Below are 19,651 nucleotides of genomic sequence, written 5' to 3' on the forward strand. Positions count from 1 at the left end.
TGTTAAAGGATACGGTGGGATTTAGATCAGTTACAGATATGGGCGATGAAATGGCAGATGCAGTTTAATCTGCGCAAGTACGAAGTGTGGCATTTCGGGAGGTTGTTTGTAACCAGAAAGTATACAATTAATGGCAAGACCCTTAATAACAATGATATACAGAGGGATCTTAAAAGTCCGAATCCATAGATCCCTGAAAATGGCAATACTAATAGAAGAAATGGTAAAGAAGGCATATGATATGCTTGCCTTCATTAGTTGAGGCATTAAGTATAAGAGTCGAGAAGTCATGTTGCAGCTTTATAGGACTTTGGTTAGGTCGCTTTGGGAGTATTGTGTGCAGTTCTGGTCACCCCATTACAAGAAGGATATGGATGCTTTGGAAAGAGCCCAGAAGAGAGATCAATGCTCCCTGGATTAGAAGATATTAACTATAAGGTGAAGTTGGACAAACTTTGATTGTTTTCTCCGGAATGTCGTAGGTTGATGGGAGATCTGCTATATCAAATTATGAGAGGCATAGTTAGGGTAGACAGTCAGAAACCTTTTCCCCAGGATTATAATGTTAAAGACTAGAGGGCATTGCTTTATAGTGAAGGGGGGGCAAACTTTAAAGGAGATGATGTGGGGCAATTTATTTTCCACAGAGATTAGTGGGTGCCTGCGGTGATAGTAGAAGCATGTGTGATAGTGGTGTTAAAGAGGTTTTTAGATAGGCATGTGGATATGCAGAGAATGGAGGGATATGAAATTAATTTGGCATCATGCTATGTACTGACATTGTATGTTGAAGGGCTGTCCTGTCCTATGATCTAAAAACTTAGTTCCCAATTTAATCCACTAACCCACCTGCTCCTTTCTGATTTAATGAGTCTTATTAATGTTAAACTTTCCAGAAATCCCTTGAAGTTGATCATTAAGATCAAAAATAGCTTGCTTGGCCTACTGTAAATACCGTGCTCTCTGATTTGTATTAATGCTGCCTTCAATACAATTATCCACTGAAAATTGATTCTATTATCTGTGTGACTTAAATTATGTTTCAGGCCCAGGAGAAGAATTTGGTAAATGTGAGCGTGAAGAAAAATCAACAGGTAAAAATTAATGCATTACAACTCATTACAGCAGAGGTGTATCAAAAACAAGACGGCACAGTTATAGGGTGAGAGGTACGAGATTTAACAGATGTAGGTTTTTGTGGTTAAAATCTTGACACAGAGTGGTTGATATTTCACAATTAACCACTCTGTAAGAGCTTTGTTAGCACACGCACTGATAAGTAAGTAAGTTAAACAAGTCAGCTAGATAACCTGATGTTCAGCCCAGGTGCTCCTACAGTGTTGCCATGATGTTGGTTTGCACACTTCTTAAATGTAATCCAGAAATTGGCCTGGGACATTCCGTCAGCTCTATCTCTTTGCCAGCTTGAGAACTCGCCGGCATTGTCCGTTGGTCACTCCGTGCTCTCCCTCTGTGCTGGTCCTTGCATTGCCCCAGCCACTTTCTCTGAAATGCTAACTACTGGAGTCTGCAAGTAAGTAGAGTTCCATGTCATCATCTCACTGGAATCAGAATGGGTAATTCAGCATTTGAGTTTCATATTTTGGAGTTGCTGTAGTCTGATTGGCCTATTTTTAAAATATTCCTTTTGCATTCAAAATATAAACAATGAACATTTTAGTTTCTTGGTTAACAACAGGAAAATAAACTAGGTGGTATTTAGAAATCAGTACTGGATTCTTTCCTATTTGTTGTTCTTCAGCCCCACATATGTTAAATGTGAGACTATCTGAAATAGTTAGTCTGTCTGGCTGAAGAAGCATAGGAGTGCAGTGCATCAACACATTAATTCCTGGTTACACAAAAAAGCTGGAGAAACTCAGCGGGTGCAGCAGCATCTATGGAGCGAAGGAAATAGGCAACGTTTCGGGCCGAAACCCTTCTTCAGACTGATAGGCTCGAAACTTTGCCTATTTCCTTCGCTCCATAGATGCTGCTGCACCTGCTGAGTTTCTCCAGCTTTTTTGTGTAACCTTCGATTCTCCAGCATCTGCAGTTCCCTCTTAAACACATTAATTCCTGGGACTGGAGGCATTGTCCTATGAGCAGCAAATAATCAGACCGGTTCTATTCGCTAGAGTTTAAGGAGGATGAGCGGTGATCTCATGAAATGTACAAAATTATTGGGAATAAATTCTTGGCTGGGGTAGCATTATTCCTCGTCTCAAAATAAGGGAGAGACTGACTTTTCATGAGAAAAGAAATGTCTTTATTCATAAGCTAGTTAACTTTTGAATTCTCTTCCCAAGAGTGCTGTGCAAACTCAGTCACTGAGTACATTCAAGGCAGAGATTAATAGGTTTTTAGATATTAAGGAAATAAAAAGATAGTTCTATTGCAAGATGGTGATAGTGAGGTAACATATCAGTCATGATCTTATTAAATGTCAAAGCAGCTAGGGGGCAGGATGCGAGTAGTTTTTTTATATTCCAATTTCTTACTTTCTTGTGTACCCAGGAAAACCAGAGAAGCTGATTCCACCAAGGTTTCTGGAGCGCTTCACAAGTAGGAGCGTAAAGAAAGGAGCAAGCATTACCTTAACTGTCAGAGTGGAAGGTATGTTGACTACATAATGTGTTTTTAGAAAATCTGTAAAGTAGCAAGCTGTAATACATATCACCAATTATTCATGCCCATATGTTGTGGTTGGTACGGTTCCTGGACTCATGAGAATTTACATTCACCCCTCATCACCCTCGCACATCTCCTGTCCTTCTGATTCACATGCGGTCTGGGTTTCAGAACAATTTTGCAAAGCACTTCCTTGAAAATCACCAGAAATCAGAGCGGCATGGTGGCATTGTGGTGAAGCTGCTGCCTAACAGTGTGTCAAAGACCCGCATTCGATTCTGACTATGGGTGCTGTCTGCACAGAGTTTGTATATTCTCCCTGTGACCTGCGTGGGTTTTCTATGAGATCTTCTGCTTCCTCCCACACTCAAACGTACAGGTTTGCAAGTTAATTGGCTTGGTTACCTGACCTATCCGCCATCAAAGGGATTTACCGGACTCGCTGCCTCAAAAAGGCAGCCAGCATCATCAGAGACCTACACCACCATGGCCACACACTCATTTCACCACTATCATCGGAAAAAGGTTTAGGAGCCTGTTACACCGTAACACCAAACCCTGTAATGTCCAGGTTCAGGGACAACTTCTCCCTTTCAGCTATTAAACTGCAACCTCCAAATAAGCTCTGAACCACATAGATTATTATTGCACTATTTTATACATATATATATACTGAACTGATTTTTTTTTCTCGTTTATTATATTGTTCATAGTACACTATGTTTACATATTCTGTTGTGCTGCTGCAAGTAAGAATTTCATTGTTCTATCTGGGACTTATGACAATAAAACACTCTTGAATCTTGACTATAAATGTAAATTGTCCCTAGTGTGTATAGGAGAGTGTTGATGTGCGGGGATCACTGGTGGGTGCGGACTTGGTGGACCGAAGGGCCTGTTTCCGTGCTGTATCTCTAAACTAAGCTAAAAATTATAATTTAAATACTTAGATCTCCAATGGTATATTTTTTGCAGGATCTCCAATGCCTGATATAACATGGCTTAAAGAAGAGTCAATTGAAGATGTCATCTGGATTAAACAAAATACACCGGGTTATACATTAGCTAGCTCAAATATGCAGCATAGTTTAATCCTGTTGGATGTTGGGCAGGAGTACTCTGGAACCTATACCTGTATTGCTACAAACAAAGCTGGCCAATCTATTTGTTCTGCTCACTTGTCTGTTGTTGATGGTGAGTAACATTTATTGAAAAGTTTGTCATCATAATCAAAATAATCATAATCATACTTTATTAGCCAAGTATGTTTTGCAATATACAAAGAATTTGATTTGCCATAGTCATACCAATAAAAAGCAACAAAACACACAAAATACATTTTAACATAAACATTCACCACAGTTACTCGTCCACATTCCTCACTGTGATGGAAGGCAAAAAAAAAGTTTAATTTCTTCCCTTCTTTGTTTTCCCGCGGTCGGGGGCCTCGAGCCTTCCGTTGTTGGGGCGATCTTGGCTCTTGCAGCCAGCGGTCGGGCCCTCTGCGTCGGGTGATCAAGCTCCCGCATCGAGGGGGATCTCAGCTTCCCCCGCGCCGGGCTGAGATCCCAGCTGGTCGAACCTCATGTGGCTTGGAGCTTCCTGACAACAGTCTCTACCCGGTACTGCGAGCTCTTTGATGTTGAAATCTACAGGCACGTGTGGCCTGTAGAATCTCACCCCTTTTAGTTAATTTAGTGCAGATCGCATCACATAATTTGTCCTGGCAAAAGAGGAAATTAACAATTTTATGAGAATTATTTTTATGCATTTTAAAAAAAGTTTATCTTATTCATATATGGCATATTAAAATTAGCTGCCATTTCAATAAAAAAATGAAATATTTGCATAACTAATTTACAATATTTAATGTTTTATGTTAAGTTTCAACAGAAGAAATCCCAAGTGTGAAAGAAGCTTTAATGGAAACATTCCTCCACGGGTAAATCCACTTAATAGATTTTGGCTAACCTTCTTCTTGGGTAATCTTTTCGGATTATGGATGAATTGATTTCACTCTGATTATGTGGCTCTCTGTTGATATGGTAATGTGGAAATGCATGATAACACATAAGAGTATTAGTTTTGAGAGTCTAATGACATTTGACGACATTGACTGCCCAACACAGATTACTGGGTTTAAGTGGGAAGACGGCACAAGGGAAAGCAAGACACACATTTCACAATGCGAACCATGAACCCATGTAAAGCCAATGGGAGTGAAGATGGTAGATTAGACCAAGATAATAGATGAGACAAGATCTAAATATGAGTGAATATAATTTTGACATTTATTCTGAAGAATTGACAAGACATCAGTTGCTTACAGTTTCAGGGGAGGGGAGAAGGACAATTGTTTGTAGGTGGAGAAATCACATACGTTACTGAGGTAAACTGGATGTACTCAAATCATATAGTTTGAAACAGTTTTTATCTTCCTGACTGCTTTCCATCATGCAATCATTTGCTTGATTAAATAGGCAACAAAATATAGCTCTGACGCTTATTTAGTTTCTATTACAAAACCAATGACCCACAACTATATCGTCTACACTTGCTTCCTGCAAAGACTCTATCCCCTACTCCAAATTCCTCCATCTATGCCTAATTTGTGCCCAAAGTGAGATGTTCCATAGTAGAACATCTGAGATGTCCTCATTCTCCCTCGTTCCCTTCTCCCATCATAGACGAAGCGCTCACTCGTGTCTCCTCGATACCCCGCAGCTCCTTCCTTGCTCCCCCTCCCCCTAGTCGCAACAGAGACAGAGTCCCCCTAGTTCTTACCTTCCACCCCCATCAGCCATCGCATACAACACATAATCCTCCGAAATTTCCGCAACCTCCAATGGTATCCCACCACCACCCCATCTCCACTCCTTTCCGCCTACTGCTGAGACAGTTCCCTTTGCAACTCCCTGGTTAACTCATCCCTTCCCACTGAAACCACTCCCTCCCCAGGTACCTTCCCCTGCAACCGCAGAAGATGCAACACCTGTCGCTATACTTCCTCCCTTGACTGTGTCCAGGGACCCTAACAATCCTTTCAGGTTAGGCAGAGGTTCACTTTCACCTCCTCCAACCTTTACTGTATCCGTTGTTCAAGATGTGGGCTCTTATACATCGGCGAGACCAAATGCAGACTGGGCGATCGTTTCGCGGAACACCTTTGCTCAGCCCGCGAGAACCAACCTGATCTCCCAGTTGCTTGACACCAATTCTGATTCCCATTCCGACACAGACCTTTCTGTCCTTGGTCTCCTCCATTGTCAGAGTGAGGCTAACGCAAATTGGAGGAACAGCATCTCATATTTCGCTTGGGCAGCTTACAGCCCAGTGGTATGAATATTGATTTCCCTCAATTCAGGTAGCCCCGGCATTACTCTCTCTCAATTCCTCCCCCACCCAGTTGCACAAGCTTCTCATTTTCACCCTACAAACAGCTTACAATGGCCTGTTTCCTTTATCGTTACTTTTTTGCATATCTCTCATTCATTGTTCTTTATTACTCCACATCACAGTCTATATCTCTCGTTTCCCTTATCCCTGACCAGTCTGAAGAAGGATCTCGACCCGAAACGTCACCCATTCCTTCTCTCCAGAGATGTTGCCTGTCCCGCTGAGTTACTCCAGCTTTTTGTGTCTATCTTTGGTTTAAGCCAGCATTTGCAGTTCCTTCTTATAAAATACAGTTCTGATTGACAAACAATCCTTCCTAAGAGGCTCAACCATGGATTTTAATTTACACCGTGCAGAAGTGCGGGGCACAGTATTTGATGCCAGTGTCCTAGACACAGAACCACAGAAAATTGGGATTTGGAAAATATCCTGATGTAGATAAAATCTCTATTGTTAGTTGCATCTTAAAACTAATAAAGGCTAAGCTTAGATGTAAAGAATAAAACAAAACGTTGCGGATAGTCACAAGAATAATGTTTTTAATCCCTCACTTTGATTTCTTTGTTTCTTTTCAACTGTGTGACAATGATGTTATGGCTCTGTATGCTGCAGACAAGAACCTGATCATAAAGCATTCGAGAAAAGTGAGTACCTTTGTACATTTTTTACAAATATAAAGTCATTAAAACATTTTAAAGCCTGTCCTTTTGGAATTTTGTTGTGTTAAAAAGACAAATTGAACAAAAGTAGCACTGTACCTATGTATCCTGTTTATCTAGTGCACATTTACATAATGTACATAAATACTTTGTTTCAAATAAAACTAAATTGCATTTGATTCACAAGATATTAATACCAACCAAAATTTTCAAAATACATTTCACTTAATATTATATATTTTTTAAGATTTTGAAACACTAATGGTCTTCTAGTTTTCTTTGCTACAAAATTGGCTTTGCTTGGTGAAAATAGATGGGATGGTCATGGAGGATGGGTGTCATTCAGATTGCGGACCTGTGATGTGCCACAGGGACCAATGCTGGGTTCACTGGCAGTTGGCATTTATATTAATGATTTGGACAATGTTGTTAATGTGGTTAGTATGTTTAGGGTGACTCTAAAATGAGAGGTGTATGGGACAGGGAAGGAGGTTATTAAGATTACAACAGGATCCAGATCAACTGCGAAAGTGGGCCAAGGAATCATAAATGGACTTTAACTCAGTTTGTACAAGGTGTTGTATTTTGATAAGTTAACCCAGGGCAGGACTTGACAGGGCCATGGAGAGGGCTTCTGAAACACCTAAGAATACAGGTACATAGTTCCCTGAAAATGGTGACACGGTTAGAAAGGGTGATAAAGGCAGCGTTTGGGACACTTCCCTCTGTTGCTTAGGGCATTGAGTTGACAAAATAGGATTGTGCAAGTCATTGGTGAGACCATACTGGATGCATTGACCACAGTTCTTGTCACCTAGCTATAGGAATATAATAATAATAATAATAATCTTATTTGTATAGCACATTTTTAGTCAACTTGCATTGACCCCAAAGTGCTTCACATAATTACATTACATTTTACACACAGGCAAAGGTGGGTGAAGTGTCTTGCCCCAAGGACACAACGACAGTATGCACTCCGGTCGCCAGCCGAACACTTAGCCCATTGCGCCATCTTGAAGGATGTCATTAAACTGGAAATAGTGCAGAAACGTTTCATAGGAACGCTACTGAACTGGATGGTTTAGGTTATAAAGATACGCTTAGACACCCATATGAATCAAAAAAGTTTAAAGTGATATCGATCAGATGCAGGCAAATGGGATTAGCTTGTGTAGATTCCTTGGTAGCATGGGCAAGTACGGCTGAAGGGCCTGTTTCAATCTTGAATTACCTTTAGACGTTCTGAAATTTTCTTTCATTATGTTGCAGAACAGAAAGAAATTCTGACGGAAGATATCAGAAGAGAAGTTACTGCAACCACAGCCTTGCCTCAGTTTTTGCTAGCTGATGTTGGAACAGAAGAATTCCTACAAAAATTAACATCTCAGATCACACAAATTGTCTCTGCAAAAATCACCCAAGGTGCGTGAGGACAGTAAGATTAGTTTAAGCAAAGAGCAAAGAATTGTAGCCACTGGAAATTTATAATCGCTATAGAATTTAGTTTAACCTAATATTCTTGTTTTAATAAAGCTGGTAAATAATGTAACTTCCATCAATATATGTTACCATTCAAATTTAAGACTCATGTTGTACAGAATTTGGCTGAAGCTCAGACTTGTCTATACCACTGTTTGAGCCCTAACTCCTTAAGCAGAATTACATTCTCATTACCCGTTTGCTCTTAACAACCCCTTTTTATATCTGTGTGACGGGATCCATCCATTCCTTTCAAGTGTGTTATTTCTAAATATCCTCATCTACCTTTGTCCCACTCTATCTCAGTATTGAAAAGAGCACACAATGGAATAATGTGAAGCATAAATTTCACCATGGTGGGAGATTATGGAGATACAATGAACGTCACATGCTGGAACCTTGAGTAAGACTCAAAGTGCTGGAGTAACCAGCATAAGGTAGACACAAAATGCTGGAGTAACTCAGAGGGACAGACAGCATCTCTGGAGAGAAGGAATGGGTAACTTTTCGGGGCGAGACCCTTCTTCAGACTGATGAGTGGAGTAACCAGCATGTCAGGCACCATCTCTGGAAGGAATGGACAGGTGTTGTTTCAGATCAGGGCCCTTCAGTTCTGAAGAAAGTTCTCATATGAAATCTCTCCTGTCCATTTCCTCTGTAGATTTTGCCTGACTGCAGTTATTCCAATGTTTTGGGAGATTAAATATTTCTGTCATGGGATATTGGTTTTAATCATGTTACCAGGCAGATGTAGAGATGAAAATTGGTGTTTTCATTGAGGAATATATTATAATTTTCATTTTACTGAAATAAATAAAATATTGAGCATTTTCCCCCAAATCCAAGTGAATTACAACAGGTGGAATATTCCATCAGTGTTGCAAAGCGAGTGGCATCCTGCACCTGCTGAAAAGCATAGTTAAAAAATGATAAATGTAAAAGTAGTGGTAAAATGATGCAAAAATGTAAATTGTTTTTCAGCTTCATTACGTGTTCCAGGAGCGGAAAGTGATGAGGAAGGCAAAACCCCATCTCCATCTCCACGTCATGGTAGATCCAGGCCCTCATCAATTGTCAACGAATCCTCCTCCGAATCTGACGATGCAGAAACTAGAGGCGAGGTAGAGTGTACTTTGAAATCTCTAATATTACAACAAAAAAAGAGTTGTCTGAAAATATCTGTTTTGCTTAAACATAATCAATAATAGCTTTAAATATTTTCCTATAATCAATATTAACGTAACTGACCCACAGTTTCCTACTTTCTGCTCCTTTGCGTTATGATTAACAGAGCTAAATTAAGTACTTTCCAATTTAAAGGAATTGTGTCCATATCTAGGAACATTAACTCACTAACCACATCTTTTAAGGTACGAGGATGATTACATCAGGATCCAGGAACATGTCAGCCCATTGCTTCAAAATTTTGCTTAATGCGCGATTACTGTAATTTTCTTGACTTTCTTCCTATTCCTGATGTACATCTATTTTCACACGAGTTGATTTTAATCAAAAACAGATTAGTTGCTATCACAAGGGTGGAATCTGTCTGACATTTGAGGACAGGCTGAAGTTTGGCTAGTTCAACTGCCAGAGTCAAATAACTTCCATTTACACTGTTCAGGCTCATGCATGCAATATTAATTCTTGTGAGAGTAAACTGCATAGTTAGTGGGTTAGTATGCAGTTGTGCATATGTACTGCTTCAATGAAAATATAAGAAATTATCTTAGAAAAAGCATTTCTTAAAAAAAATTAATACCTTACTTTCCACATGGTAGATTTTTGACATTTACATGGCTACAGCAGACTACAGTCCACTGCCAACAGAAAAAGAGTCAATTCACCTTAAAGAACGGCAATATGTGGAAGTTCTCGACTCTGCACATCCACTCAAATGGCTGGTTAGGACAAAGCCTACGAAATCCACACCAGCCAGGCAGGGCTGGGTTTCTCCTGCCTACCTGGACAAAAGATTAAAGGTAAATTTTACGTTGGGTTAAATAGTAATCAAGGATACATACCTGTGCAAACGTTAAATCGTTTTCTTTTAAACAGAGAATTATAAACTGTAATTTATGTTAGTGTCAGCAGAAAATTTGCTCACCAGTATTAGTAAAATTTTATATTTAGAAATTTAACTAAAGGCAATTAGACTCAAAACACTGATTTTAAAATTATCTACTTGGCAAAATACAAATAGCAGGCAGATAACTTGACCCCTGTCATTTACCTAATCCCACTGACTTAAATGCAACTTTTAATCAGTGGAAAAATGACAATACTGCTTTGAAAACCATTCTCAATACATCAAATTATCAGACCAAGCTTGAACAGTTACTTATCAAACCAAACATGAATTGTTATGTATAAGCAACCCAGATTGGTTACATATAGCTATTTTCTAGTAGGTTTTGTGTGCCTGAGTTCCTCACCCACCCGCAGGGTCTTGAGCCTCACCAGCATTGATGTTTTGTTCCAATTTGGCCAAGCCTGATCTTCTCTTCCTCGATCTGACCAGCTTCCTCGATCTGACATTAAATATTTCTACCAGTAAGGTATTGGGTCTGGCCAGAACAACAACACATTTTGCCACCCTTTTCAAGGTTGTTGTGCACTCTATATCTTTGTTAGATTTAAACATTTACATTTCAAGAATCAAAAGCATTAAGAGCATTTAATTGTAATATATACTGGTTTCGGAACAATTAAATTCTTACTTGCTGCAGCTTTCCAGGCATATTTAATGCAACAACGCAACAGATAAATGTATAATTATCAGTTATACTAGATAAACTAGACTATAATGCCCCTGTCCCTCGCGGAGGTTCCCGGAGGTTTTTGTCAGTCTCCCTACCTGCTTCCACTACCTGCAACCTCCGACAACCACCTGCAACCTCCGGGAACTGCTCGGAAACCTTAGGTGGGGCGCAAAGTCTCCAGAGGTTTCCGTTCAAGTTTCCTAAGTGGGACAGGGGCATAAGAGTGCAAAGTGCATAGTCCGAACTTAGTAGTAAATATACTTATTCAAAAAGCTTTATTCCTTAAATATATTTAATGAAATATATAAAATAATGATACTGCAATTAAAAATACTTTTATGTGTACCTTATCACATACCCAAAGCATTCATGAAAAATTAAAAAAAAACAACAGATACCGGATATCTGAAACTAAAAGAAATTGCTGAAACACATAGCAGGTCGGGCAGCTTCTGTGGTAATAGAAACAGGGTTACAGTTTCAGGTTGAAACCTATCAGAACTGGGAAAAAGAAAACAAGATAGTTTTAATTTGCAGAGAAGGTGGGGTGACAATTGATAATTAGAATAGGTCTCAGAAGATAGTGCATTGCACTTCAACACACTAAAATGCTGAGAACTATATTTCTCACTTTGTATCTTCCCTATTTTTCTATCTATTGTACTTGTGTTTGAATTGACAGTATCTATGTATGCTAAATCTGATCTGTTTCGATAACATGCAAAACAAAGCCATTCACAGTACCTCGGTATATGTGACAATAATAAATCTAAACCAGAATCAGTGATATCTGTGTATCGATAAGTGTTGCTGGCACAAATAGTAATGATAAGTGCAGAATAAATCACAATCCAAAGGTTTAAAAAAAATATTCAATTAAAAAAATAGAAAACAGTAAATTACACTTTCAAGCATGTACAATGTTTCGAGAGCACTATAGTGCTCAGTTACTGGACTTGTAATTCAGAGACCAATACAGTTGCAGAATTGAAATTCGTAGTAACCTAGTGTTTTATAAAACATTTAAATTCTTAGTAATCTTGCATTTTATGAAACACTCTTCATTAATAATAATAAACATAAGGCTGCTAGATAAAAACCCATTGGTAACTAATGACCTCCAAGAATGAAATTTGTCATCCATACCTAGTCATCCCTATGCATAATTCAAAATGGTTCTGAAATGACCTACTGAGCTATTCCCTTCAAGGGCATATAGGAATGAGTAATAAATGCTGGCCTAATCACCAATGATCGGTAATGAAAAATAAGTAAATAAAAATGTATGCTACTCTAAATTTACAATTTTCAATATTAATATTAAAATCACTACACTTATTCCAATTCATTGGAATTTGCATTTTAATTGCTAGATTAGCAATTACTTGCACAATACATTTCAGGAAAGCTACCTGTATAGAGGAAAGAAAATATTATAATTGACAATAAATATTTAAATGTGTAAGATTTAATTAGACAAGTAACATTTTGTGGTAATGAATTATAACAATATTGAGTATTTCCCAAATTCTCAATCTGTTTTAACATAATATAATTATTTCACTGATAATGTAATGTAATCTAAAGAATTGTATTTTCTGGTAATAAGATTTAATTCTTTAGTTCACAGCTGAGCTATCTCTGGAAAGTTCAGAATTCTTGGGAGAGATTGAATCGGAAGATGAGTACAGGAGAAAGTTTTAGTGAGTAAACTTTAATCCATTTCTGCTCTACTGTGCTTTATTAAAAATATTATTATTATTATCCTGTCCTAAAAATAAGAAACTCGGTTACCAACGATTATCTTTTAAATTGATTTTCATGTTGACTATTTGTTTCATGAAATCTTATACACAAGAGTTTATAACATAGAACATAGAATAGTACAACACAGGAACAGGTCCATAGGCCCATAATGTCCATACCCAACATAATGCCAAGTTGAACTATTCTCCTCATCCTACACATAATCCATATCTCTTTATTCCCTCCATATCCATGTACATATCTAAAAGCCTTTTAAATGGCCTTCTGTACCACCACCAACCCTGGTAATGCACTCCAGGCACCCACCACTCTGCGAAAAAAAACTTTCGCTCCTTTTTTGGCTTCTCTCACCTTAAAGCTATGCCCTGTAATCTTTGACATTCCACAAGAAAGCAATTCTGACTGTCTTCGTATCTATGCCTCTGATAATTTTATATACTTCAGTCAGATCTCCCTCAACCTCTGATGCTCCAAGTATAATAATCCAAGTTTGTCCAACCTTTTATTATAGCGAATATCCTCTAATCCTGGCATCATTCTGTAAATCTCAATTGAGATCTATGGAGACCTCGCCATCCTTCCACATCCTTCTTGTAATGGTAGATGACCAGAACTGTACATAATACTCCAAATGTAGCCTGACCAACGTTCTGTAAAGTTGCTATATGACTTTCTGACACTTATGCTCAATGCCCTGATTGATGAAGGCAAGCATACCATGCACTTATAGACAGTTAAATAGGAAAGGTTTAGATGGATAGGAGCAAACACAGGCAAATGCAATTCACTCAGATAGACATCTTGGTCAGGATCGAAAAGCTGAGCTGAAGGGCCTGTTTCCATGCTGTATAACTGTATGACTGAGTGGATTTTCATTCTTTGAGTTTTCAATCTCCTTCCGCACCTGCCACACATGAGGCTGCTAAAAAAGATGAGAGCCCATGGTGTCAAAGGGAAAACTTGAAGAATGAAAAAGGTGAATTTATTATGGGGAACAAGGAAATGGCAGATGAGTTGAACAGGTACTTTGGATCTATCTTCACTAAGGAGGACACAAACAATCTTCCTGGTGTACTAGTGGCCAGAGGATCTGGGGTGACGGAGGAACTGAAGGAAATCCACATTACGCAGGAAATGGTGTTGGGTAGACTGATCGGACTGAAGGCTAATAAATCCCCAGGGCCTGGTGGTCTACATCCCAGGGTACTTAAGGAAGTGGCTCTAGAAATTGTGGATGCATTGGTGATCATTTTCCAATGTTCTATAGATTCAGAATCAGTTCCTGTGGGTTGGAGGGTGGTTAATGTTATCCCACTTTTTAAGAAAGGCAGGAGAGAGAAAACAGGGAATTATATACCAGTTAGCCTGACATTGGTGGTGGGGAAATTAGGTCACATGGTATTGGTGGTAGAGTCTGACATGGATAGAAAATTGGTTGGCAGACAGGAAACAAAGTGTAGGAATTAACAGGTCCCTTTCAGAATGGCAGGCAGTGGCTAGTGGGGTACCGCAAGGCTTGATGCTGGGACTGCAGCTATTTACAATATACATCAATAATTTAAATGAAGGGACTCAAAGTAACATTAGCAAATTTACAGATGACACAAAACTGGGCGCCAGTGTGAACTGTGAGGAGGATACTATGAGAATGCAGCGCGACTTGGACAGGTTGGGTGAGTGGGCAGATGCATGGCAGATGCAGTTTAATGTGGATAAATGTGAGGTTATCCACTTTGGTTGCAAAAAGAGGAAGGCAGATTCTTATCTAAATGGTGTCAAGTTGGGAAAAGGGGAAGTACAACGGGATCTGGGGGTCCTTGTTCATCAGTCAATGAAAGTAAGCATGCAGGTACAGCAGGCAGTGAAGAAAGCGAATGCCATGTTGGCCTTCATAACAAGAGGAGTTGAGTGTAGGAGCAAAGAGGTCCTTCTGCAGTTGTACAGGGCCCGAGTGAAACTACACCTGGACCCTTGTGTGCAGTTTTGGTCCCCTAATTTGAGGAAGGACATTCTTGCTATCGTGCTGGCTCGAAGGGCCGAAAGGCCTACTCCTGCACCTATTATCTATTGTCTATAAGATGCTGTCATGGATAGCAGGCTGGCTGGATGGCAGAAGGCAGTGGCTATAAAAGGTTTTTTTTCTGGTTGGCTGCCAGTGACCAGTGGAGTTCCTCAGGGGTCAGTAGTGGGACCACTAATCTTCACGTTGTATACTGACGATTTGGATGAGGGGATTGAAGACTTTGTAGCCAAGTTTGCATATGATACAAAGATAGTTGGAGTGGCAGGAAGTGTAGAGAAAGTAGGGACTCTGCAGAAGGACTTAGACAGGCTGGGAGAGTGGGCCGAGAAGTGGCAGATGGATTACAGCGTAGCAAAGTGTGGAGTCGTGCATTTTGGTGGCAGGAATAAAGGCGTAGACTATTTTCTAAATGGGGAGAGAATATGGAAATCGGAGGTGCAAACGACTTGCGAGTGCTGGTGCAAGATACCCAAAAAGTTCATTTGCAAGTCGACACGGTAGTAAGGAAGGCAAACGCAATGCTAACATTTATTTTGTGAGGACTAGAATACAAAAATTGATGTTTTTGCTGAGGCTCTATAAGGCACTGGTCAGACAGCATTTGAATCATTGTGTGCAATTGTGGGCCCCATATCTGAGGAAGGATGTGCTGGCGCTGGAGAAGGTCCAGAGGAGATTTAAGGGACCTTGACTCGCAAATTACGCAACCTCGTGGTCGCTTGTGGCGTACGGGCACCGTATGGGCGCGCGGAGCCGGTCCCACTTAGAAGCTCGGAGTTGTGCGGGGCTGGTCCTGACATCGCGCGGGCTCCGAAAATCTGACCGTGTGCCCGAAATATTCGCGCGGCAACAGCCTGTCGGCATGCAGGCGCATTGCGGTCGTACGCAGCGTCTTGACGGCGTATGCCTAGCGCGTGGCGTTGCACGATGACGTCACCTCCCGGCGTGGCGTTGCGTGATGACGTCACCGCCTGATGCCGTGCGACGCCCAAATTCAGTCGGCCCGCCTCCTGCACAGCTGATTGGTAAGTATGACAGTAAGTAAGTAGGAAAGGCCCTTTAGGAGAATGATGCCAGAAATGAGTGGGTTAACATATAATGAGCGTTTGAAGGCACTGGGCCTCTACTTGCTGGAGTTTAGAAGGATGAAGGAGCACCTCAATGAAACTTACCGAATAGTGAAAGGTGTGGAGAAGATGTTTCCACTAGTAGGAGAGTAGGACCAAAGATCATAGCTTAAGGATTATAGGATGTTCCTTTAGGAAGTAGATGAAGAGTAACTTCTTTAGTCAGAGACTGGCAAATCTGTGAATTGATTGGCACAGAAGGCTGTGGAAGCCAAGTCAATGGATATTTTAAAGTCAGAGATAGATAGATTCTTAATCAGTATGGATGTTAAAATTTATGGGGAGAAGGCAGGAGAATTGGGTAAAGAGGGATAGATAGATCAACCATGACTGATGGCGGAGTAGACTTGATGGGCTGAATGGCCTAATTCTGCTCCAATCACTTATGATCTTCTCAATTTAGAATACTTTCACTTTTCTGAGTTCACTCTCTTCAGCAATAAATCTCCATAATAAAACTTTTGACTCGTACTCTTCAGCACCTCTTCGATCTTGCCTTTGTGAATTCTTTCTTGTCGAGAGATTGAAGCCATTTACTCTTTGTTGAATTAGATTGTTCACAAATTTAGTATCATATTTGATTCCAATGATGAACTGTATGTATGTGCCATGGTTACTTCTTCAAGGTCCAAGTGGAAAACACTTTTTTTCATGGCAACATGGGCTTTTGTATATATGTTAATTGTTTTTAAATCTCTTCCATACATAAACAATAATAGAATCGAAAAGGAAATATGAAATATTATTCAGATTTAAAATTTTCTTCCAATAATATATTGATTTTGATGCCATTACAGCCTCCTGATTCAAGATCTGATTGAAACTGAAAAAGAGTTCACAAGGCATTTACAATTCTTTCTTGACCATTATATAAAACATACTGAAACAGCAGCTAACATACCATCTTCAGTAGTGAATGGCAAACAAACAATTTTCCGAAACATTTATGAAATTTCTGATTTCCACATCAGGTATGTAACATGTGCATGTAGAATAACAATGCAGATTCTTGTAAACTTATACAGGTCCACCACCCATGTTCCGGCATCCTTGGTTCCAGAGCCTTGCTGTATAATCCATTTTGCCGGACCGTAATAATGATACAACTGTACACCTATGACCCACTAATGGTACTCCTCCCATGTGTCTAATGCATGATGGACTGCTAGAAACTTAAATAATATGTTTACTTTCTTGCACGTGCAGCCCAGGCTCACCTAACTAGTTGTCCTCGGAAGTCCTGATGAAGATCGGATTGGTGGTCACCCAAAAGACCGAGTCACCACTATGCCTGTACTATGAAATTGTTTTGAAAATAATGTCCAGTATGAAATGTTGACATCACACTGAAAATATTGTTAGAAAAATGGTTTGAAAATTATAACTCTTGCCCCCACTAATGACTAGAAAACATATAATGGGCATATCTGTTTCCAACATGTTAAGAAGGCTGAAGTGACCGGATGGCCTTGTCTGCTCTTTTACATGTCACCTGCCATGTGGTCTGATCAGAACAAGCTAGATACTAGAGTACAAAATCATGAGGGGAATAGATCAGGTTGACACACAGAATCTCTTGCCCAGAGTAGGAGAATCGTGAACCAGAGGACATAGGTTTAAGGTGAGGGGGGAAAGATTTAATAGGGGTAAAGGGGTAATGAGGGGTAAAAGGGTGGTGAGTATATGGAACAAGCTGCCTGAGGAGGTAGTTGAGACCGGTATTGTCACAATGTTTAAGAAATATTTAGACAGGTGCTTGGATAGTACAGGTTTAGAGGGATATGGGCCAAACGCAGTCGAGCGGGATTAGTGTAGATGGGACATGTTGGTCGGTGTGGGCAAGTTGGGCCAAAGGGCCCGTTTCCATGCTGTATGACTCTATGCCTGGTTTGCTGTGCTGTCCTGAGATTAAACTTATTACATCCATCACTGGAGTTCTGGAACTATATTTCACTGACCAATGGACTAGTTAGTCTAATGACAGTTGTAAAATTCTGAAAATATTGTACAACTTTAGAATCACTGAAATCTGTCACAATTTTTCCTCCCAGCATTCATGCTGGTGTGATGTTTCTCCTTCTTCCTTGCTTTCAGTCAAGTCTACAGTAGTTCTGGAGCAAAGACTCCAAATCTAGTTCCCACTGCAAGCTGAAAGTACAGTTTCATTCACCTGGCATATGTGCATTCCACCCTCTTATCACTATTGCCTAGAAATTGGATCGAATCTATTCTGATGAGTTAAAACATTGTTGCATTTAGCAGTAATTCCAGATTGATCTCCTGCAAAATAATATGATAATATTAAAAAATGGGCAAAGACCTGTGTAAAATAGGATAGTTTGCACCCAGAAACAAGCCAAGGACTTCCACAATTCCCAGGTAGCCTAACATCAAATATTGAGGAAAATACTGGAATCCATGAATTAAAGAGGCAATAGAACATGTAGAAAAGCATAAGACAAGCAGAATCAACATGGTTTTATGAAAGGGAAATTATGTTCAACAAATTTGTGAGAGAACTTTCCAGATGTATTAACAGGTCGATAAGAGATCAGGTACATGAAATATATTTGGATTTTCAGATTTGCATAAGTCTTCTGAGTTGGGGGAAATATATTGACGCTAAGGGATTGACAAAGAAACATAAATATCAGTGTTAGGTTAAATGGGTCATCTTTACTTTCACAAGTAACAAGTGGGGAGCCACACGGATCTGTATCATTGAGAAATTTGCAATAGCCAATTAATCTACCAGTATATCTTTGGAATGTAGGAGGATACTGAGACTTGAGGAAGGAAACTAATACAGGCACAAAGAGGGTGTGTAAACTCCACAATGTAGGCAAACCCAAGTCCCTGGAGCTGTGAGACAGCAGCACTAGCTGTTCCGCCACTATGCCAGATAAAAACAAATATTGCATGGGGTACACCTAAGTTTTAAGGCATGTTTAATTGTGCTAAATGAAATCCAAACCTAAAGGAGCTGTTTACACCTTAAGCTGTGGCAAATACAACAGTGACACCTGAGGACACGGATGAGGCGTTCCACACCAGGACATCTGAAATGTCCTCACTATTCAGGGAACGGGGGTTCCCCTCCTCCACCATAAATGAGGCTCGCACCAGGGTCTCTTCCATACCCCGCACCTGCTCTCTCTCCCCAAACTGTCAAGGGCCGAGTCTCCCTATTCCCCACCAGCCTCGAACAAGGGGGTTCCAGTCCCCACACCTTTCACCCCACCAGCAAAGACCGTCACAAATATGAGGCTCGCCACCTCCAACGGGCCACATCTCTTCCATACACCGTTTAACACTGCTCTCTCTCCCCATCCCCGCACTCGCAACAAGGGCCGAGTCCCCCTAGTCCTCACCTTTCACCCCACCAGCCGTCACATACAAAAAGTAATCCTCCGTCAGTGTGCTACTCGCCACATCTTCCCAAATCCCTCCAAACCCTTTACCTCCCCCCTCGACTCCGTTCAAACCCAAGCAATCGAGCTGACAGAGGTTACCTGCACTCTTCCAACCTCAGCTATTGCGTGCTGCAAATACAACATATGGTGACACCAAGCTGAGAATCGTAAGTCGGTCCGCAAAACCAAGCTGAATTGAATGATTTCCTGTGGGTTCCTCAGCACCTTCCTGAAGAACCTTATGAAATGTCAGACAGATGATGACCTTGCGTTATGTTTCATCAATAACAGTGATGGATTTGATAAATATTTGAAATATCTGGTTGGAAATGTTCAGGCTGAAATTCTTCTCACAAATCCAATGGTCCAGGATTTTTATAATGTAAGTCGT

At 40.2% G+C, this 19,651-nt stretch overlaps 1 protein-coding gene across 1 annotated transcript in view; it reads left to right on the forward strand.

Moving 5' to 3' along the window:
* The window catches only part of LOC129706003 (obscurin-like), a 395,075-nt gene that overhangs the window by 266,473 nt on the left and 108,951 nt on the right, over positions 1 to 19,651 (forward strand). The window contains 11 exon segments of the mRNA XM_055649977.1: positions 1,047 to 1,064; positions 2,518 to 2,616; positions 3,607 to 3,825; positions 4,516 to 4,573; positions 6,640 to 6,671; positions 7,959 to 8,111; positions 9,150 to 9,289; positions 9,950 to 10,150; positions 12,554 to 12,633; positions 16,645 to 16,818; positions 19,483 to 19,642. Coding sequence (XP_055505952.1) covers positions 1,047 to 1,064; positions 2,518 to 2,616; positions 3,607 to 3,825; positions 4,516 to 4,573; positions 6,640 to 6,671; positions 7,959 to 8,111; positions 9,150 to 9,289; positions 9,950 to 10,150; positions 12,554 to 12,633; positions 16,645 to 16,818; positions 19,483 to 19,642 — 1,334 coding nt within the window.

This window comes from Leucoraja erinacea, chromosome 2, assembly GCF_028641065.1.
Source record: "Leucoraja erinacea ecotype New England chromosome 2, Leri_hhj_1, whole genome shotgun sequence".
Classification (NCBI taxonomy): domain Eukaryota; kingdom Metazoa; phylum Chordata; class Chondrichthyes; order Rajiformes; family Rajidae; genus Leucoraja; species Leucoraja erinaceus.